The 6,266-nt window shown below is 42.5% G+C and overlaps 1 protein-coding gene across 3 annotated transcripts in view; it reads right to left on the bottom strand.

Annotated features, from left to right (window-relative positions):
• Positions 1-5,787, bottom strand: part of HSF2 (heat shock transcription factor 2) — a 36,862-nt gene extending 31,075 nt beyond the window's left edge. For 2 of the 3 annotated variants that reach the window (XM_032339664.1, XM_032339663.1), the window contains exon 1: positions 5,594-5,785. In XM_032339664.1, coding sequence (XP_032195555.1) covers positions 5,594-5,686 — 93 coding nt within the window. In that variant the 5' untranslated portion in view covers positions 5,687-5,785. Of the gene's footprint in view, positions 1-5,593 lie in introns of all 3 variants that reach the window. The other variant, XM_032339665.1, reaches the window with a different exon arrangement.
• Positions 5,788-6,266: the final 479 nt, after the last annotated feature.

Here is a 6,266-nt window from a genome sequence, read left to right on the forward strand (position 1 = left end):
TTACCATAGCCCTAAGTCCCTATACCACCTGCTCCTGCCTACTCTGACCTCAATCTTACATTTTCCAGATACACTAACCACATGGGCCTTCTCCAATTACACGAACATGCCACGTTCAAGACTTTACATTTGCCATTCCCCTTTGCCTGGCCTATCTTTTCAAACTGTTCAGATCTCTGCTCAAACATCTCCTCAGAGAAGCTTTCCTCATCAGTCTACCTAAAATACCCACAAACCCCATTTATGTTATGTGCTAGTTTATCAATTTATTGCTCCAAATTCATTCCTCATTGTCTGCTTTGCAAATATAGAGGTGGGTCCCTTAAATATCTTTTTCTAGATGGCATGGTGATAAGCTTTGTCAACAGAAGACACTAGAGAGACACTACAAAAGAAGGGGGTTCTCCTTCCTATTTCCTGGTTCTTTAACAATGGCAGGTTCCTACAGTGCAAGCAGGTTCTCCAGCACCTAGCTCTTGCAGTACAGAAGGTCAGCACCACAAGGCCAACATTCTCTCTCTCCCTGGAGGTTTCAAATCAGAGTATATCTGGAAAGACAGGTCCCCATGAACAGCTGTTAAGGGTGCTTTAGAACAAGGGCTGGTACATATCTTTTCTTAAGGCATTAGATAGTAAATATTTCAGGTTTGTAGATCATAACGTCATAATACTGCCATTGTAGCAGCAAAGCAGTTATAAACAATATATGAATAGATTGTGCACGGTTATGTTCCAATTAAACTTTATTTACAAAACAGATGACTGGCCCATGGACCATGGTTTGCCAACCCTGCCTTAGAAGGCATATCTTGGGGGCACCTGGGTGGCTCAGTGGGTTGAAACCTCTGCCTTCAGCTCAGGTCATGATCCCAGAGTCCTGGGATCATGATTGAGCCCCGCATCAGGCTCTCTGTCAGTGGGGAGCCTGCTTCCCCCTCTCTCTGTCCCTGCCTGCCTCTCTGCCTACTTCTGATCTCTGTCAAATAAATAAAATCTTAAAAGAATAATAATAATAAAAAAAAGGTACATCTTGAAGGATGAACTTCCCGTAAGTTCCATCAGTGTGGCACCAGTGCCTTCTTTGCCATTCATTGAGATGTGGTCATACTCTTTTCATAACTGCCAATCCTATATTCTTTAGAGTTTTTACTCCAATCCCCCTGATACCATAATTCTACTAAACTTTCCCTCTTTATATTTAAAAGCAGCTTTCTTCTTTTATACTACGTGACACTGGTCTCCTAATTGCACCCGGACCTCTCTCTTTACCCTGCTTTATTTCCTTTATGGTATTTACCACTAACTGAATTACATTATCTGTGTTTATGTGTTTTTTGTTTGCTTACATTTTAGTATCAGTGTCCTCCATTAGAATATAAGCTCTATGAAGCCACTTTGTTCACTACTGAATGAATCCCTAGTACCTAGGACACTATCTAGTCACAACATATTCATGATAAATATTTGTAAGTGATCAAATAAATGAATTTTTGGTGACAGTGGACCAAAATATCTTTTTAGAAGTTCAATTCTTGGATTATATCAAATGAAATGATGACTGCCCCTTGCTTGTATCTGCATGTGCTCTCCTTCTCATACAATTCTTATTCACCCATATTCTGTGTCTCTGCTTATGGTATTCCTTCAGTCTCTACTCTAAAATTAGAAGATGACCTCTCAGTGCAAAAATTCCACCTTACCGCCATTTAAACCTGTGAGGCTCAAACAATACAATACAAAACTCTCCCAACACATTCCACAAGGGGCAGAAAGCCATTACTGAGTGAGGCAGGAGAGATGGGTAGCTTCTTTTTAGGTTTTACCCATAAAGGCTGGCAAGCTTCCAAATAATAACTGTTACTGCTTGAACTGGTAGTCAGTTAAAAACATCCAAAATATTCTTACTAATCATCTTTCAGTCCCATTACTTTAAAATTCTTCAGAATATTAATTTATAAATTTTTTTAAAACAATGCATAACTTATAAATGTTCACCAACCATTCCTTCTGAGTCTCTCATTCTCTCTTATGCATACAAATAAAAAATACTCATCAATCAGTCTTTCAACTTTTCGGTAGACTCATTTAAGGTGGATTTTACTCCCATTCTGCCACTTAGTGGTTTTGTTTTTACTTGAGAATAGTGTAATAATTAAATGGCTACTGGGAAGTTCAAAATGATACCCAAATATCAAGCTCTGGATGCTCCAATTTATCCAAAATAGCTAGAAAGCACTAGTCCAATACTGGTTTTGCTCCATTTCCTTCCTAGTTCCTGACTTGTCTTGCAGATTTGAGAAGGATGGAGAAATAACACATGTCAAAGGGCATAAAAAGGTGGACCAGATAGGTATGACATCTTTTTTTTTTTTTTTTAAAGTAGGTTCCAGGCCCATCATGGAGCCCAATGTGCAACTTGAACTCACAACCTTAAGATGAAGACCTGAACTGAGATCAAGAGTTGGATACTTAACCAACTGAGCCACCCAGGCACCAAGGGTATGAGGTCTTTAGTGGAAATTATTTCTTGGTCTTCTCAAACAATCTGAAGAACAGAGACAAAGGTAGTAACACTAAAAAACAATGACTTCCAGTTCCTTCCTGCCTTTGTAACTACTTCACTTCAAAATACACTATCAAATTTCAGTAACAGTAAAGGCTGTTCCTCACTATCAATGGCAAGAGCTTCCAACTTCCCCAACCTCTTGTACCTGAATATCAAGTTTCTGCAGTTGCTTCCAAGTTAAACTGGTGCCTTCTGTTTAGGACTTGGTTACACTTAAAACAGCTTTAGGTTGTCCAACAGCACTATCTCTGTCCCTGATTCTGGCAACAGACAGCCTACCAGAGCCAAAATAGCTATATAGAAGTTTGGAGTTATAGGAAATGTAAAAACAAAAAAGAAAGAAAAAAGAAACTTTTTAGGGGAAAATATGGAAAAAATTAAAATATGTACAGATGTTTTAAAGACACTCAGGATCTAAAGGCATTTCCGTTGTTTGAATCAATAACATATTTAGTATAATTTTGATTGCCTGGATTTTGATAATTCATCATGAGAATGGGGGGTATTTCACTTTTCATTTTTGTCATACTACAAGTTTCAAGGAAAACTAGTTGTATCAATAAGTCTTCAGGAATACTAAGCCAAGCTTTTCAAACTGCAGTTGGTTTTTCTCCCCCCTCACCTTATACTCCAGCTAGAGGAGTAAATTATTTTTCACAAGTGAAGAAAAAAAACTTGCATTTAAGATTGCCTGGTTTCCAAAACATCTGCTGCTTCTGAAAGGTCTTAATATGATTTTCACTCAGATAGTATAAATGCTAAATTACCTCAACAGAAATTCAGCAAAATATGTTTGAAGGAAACCAGAAACAACCATAAATAGCAACTTTTAAAAGATGAGCGTAACTTATTTTGTTTTTTCCATTTAACGTCATTGTTTATTTAGCTTTACCTTTTATTTCATTGTTAACAATGCTTTTGGAAAAATCTGTGGGTAAGTAAGAGAGACAGACTTTCTAAGCAACCAAGCTAAGCCCTAGACAACCTTAATCCAGAACGGTTCACTGACTTGCAAAAGGATAACATTTTGATATAACACTAAATATTGTACCAACCTGCATTAATGAAGTGCTGTTGATGGAAGACTAATCTGGGAGGTCAGAAATCTATGTTAGGTCCCACCTCCAACAACGGCTAGCTTTGTAATTATGGATAAGAAATCTAATCTAAGCCTCAAATCCTCATCTATACAATGATGAGGCTAAAGTAGATTACCCCTAAGAGTCTTTTCAGTCATAATTCTATCTTTATCATTCTCACCATTTCCATTACACAGTCTAAGGATTTCATTGATACATCAAACATGTATTAAATACTTATTGTGTCCTCGGCACAAACACAGTCTCTGCCCTCACTGAATTTATACTTTAACTGTCCCATTATATATAGAAAATGAGTAAAACATAAGTTTAGACTTAATAATGGGATAAATAAGAGTTATTTTTAAATGGCCATACAAGCCAAAAAGGTATGATAAAATCAGCTTGGGTGGAAGAGAGACTCTCAGTCCAGTCTCTAATATGAATACAAGGCTGAGTAACAGCAGACTGTGCTGATCCATCCCTGTCAACTTTTAATCCTTCTGACTGATGAAAAGCATGACACATCTGTTTATTTTTAAGTGTATGCTGGCGGCTGGCTTTATTATTTTCACCTTTCTTTGTACGACTGTACAGGATTCATCGAATGCTTAATACACACCATCCAGCTGATGATACTGACCTTCAAGAAAATTAAGTCCTAGAAGGGGTATAAAAAAATGAACAAATGACAGTAATATGAGAAAGAATACAGTGTTACAGAGGTCAAAAACTTCATGTACTCAATACAGTGCTCCCTTTTAAGATAAAAGTAGATAAAAGTAAGTAAAACGGAGAGCTTCTACAAAAGGAAGGGAATTGAAAAGGGAGAAAAACAGAAGGCAACATTTACTCAGCACTTAACAGGTGCCAGGCACTCTGAGGGTAGTTTTCACTTACTATTCTCCAGCCCTCTAAACAAGAAAATATCCCCAACAGGTGATCACCTAAAATAAGAAAAATCCACCCCCCTTTACAAAATTATTCCAAAAGCCTGAGAGTGCATTTGAACGCAAATGCATTGTTTATTTAATAATCATTCTGCTCAGAATCTTGGTATTTGGAACTTGTAGAGTCTTGGATCACCCAGGCAACCCCATTCATCTTAAGGACGATGAAACTTAGGCCAGTCAAGATAAGGAGCTTGACTAAGGTCATCCCTGTTTAGTGGCAGAGTTGCGATCAAACCAACAATCAAGGCATCATATACCACTTTCCCAGCAACTGTTCAGTGAAATTTAGTGATTCATTTTAGCTTCTAAATTACTGAACACCTATGTGTAAGAACACTTTTATTAAAATAATCATAAAAATCCGTTTCTACAAACGGCTCAAAATTCGCAAAGAATGGTGTACCATTTTCTACATAAAATCTCGAAACCTACTGACAACGAGTAGCCTTCGTTTACTGCGTTTGAACATTTTTCTATACCCCTGACTGCTCTCAAAACGATTCAGGTGCAAAGCGAAGTGTATTTTTTAGTGAGAACCAGGTCGCTGAGGTGAAGATTTCTCAAACCACTGCGCCCAGGGCTCTCCGTGTCCTCAGCGATTCGGAGCCCGCGAGCCGGGAGGGAGGACGGAGAATGAGTGTGCAATAACGTGGCTCCCGCGCCCTCGGCTCGTTGGCCGCCTTCGTGCTGCCGGGCCGGTTCCGAACGCGGACGGGGCCGGACCGTTACGGGGCCTCCCGGGCCGCGGCGCCCGGCGCGGGCTGCCCCTCCCCCCACCGCGGCCTGAGCCAGCAGCGCTGGCCCGGACCCCCGCGGCTCCCCGCGCGAACAATACAAGGGTCCCTAGCGAGACTGAGCGCCGGGGCCCGCGCTACCCCGCCACCCCGCGCCTCGCAGAAGGCATCGAGTCGCAGGCCGCGACAGACAACCCCACAGGAGGGAGAGAGGAGGCGGTTAGTCAGGGGGTTCGGAGGCCGCCGTGCCCTCACCCGTACCTGGCTCCAGGTGATGAACTCGTTGGTGTGGGTTTCCTCCACAAGTGTCCACAGCTTGCTGAGGAAAGCCGGCACGTTCGAACTCTGCTTCATTGTTAACGAGACGCAGGGATTCCAAATTCTACACCCGAACACGGCGGCAGCAGTAGCGGCGGCGGTAGTGGCGACGGCGGCGGCGGCAGCTGCTGCTCCGGGAGAACGCCCACAACGCAGGCGCAGCAGCTCTCGGGCCCCGCCCCCCAAGCCTCGCCAGGCGCGCAGCGAGGCGGGGTGGACGGGCGGCCGCACATGACGGACAAGTCTCGGCGTTTGGCCCGTGCGCTCTGGTCTCGCGCTGGTCCCGTTTCCGACCAATCCCAGATGCGGATCGCACAACAAAGAAAAGCGATAGGATGCTGCCGACAAGAGGGGGTGGGAACAAAGGGGGCGCTGCCTTCTCATTCGCCTTTTATGCAGGAGCCGTCACTGTAGCGGACCTTAGGCTTAGTGGACTGTGTTTGGTTGCTTCACGTGTAAAGGGCTTTGGGTTTCCGAGCCGTGGGTGGGAGGCTACAGAAAGACCTCGGGGGTATTTCAGACCTCAGTTTGGCGGGCAAGTGTGGATTGCACCAGTCAGGAGGAAGTATAATAATTCACATGGGGGTTAGGGGGAGGGGAGGGAAGCAGCTTTCAA

This window comes from Mustela erminea, chromosome 4, assembly GCF_009829155.1.
Source record: "Mustela erminea isolate mMusErm1 chromosome 4, mMusErm1.Pri, whole genome shotgun sequence".
In the NCBI taxonomy this organism is placed as follows: domain Eukaryota; kingdom Metazoa; phylum Chordata; class Mammalia; order Carnivora; family Mustelidae; genus Mustela; species Mustela erminea.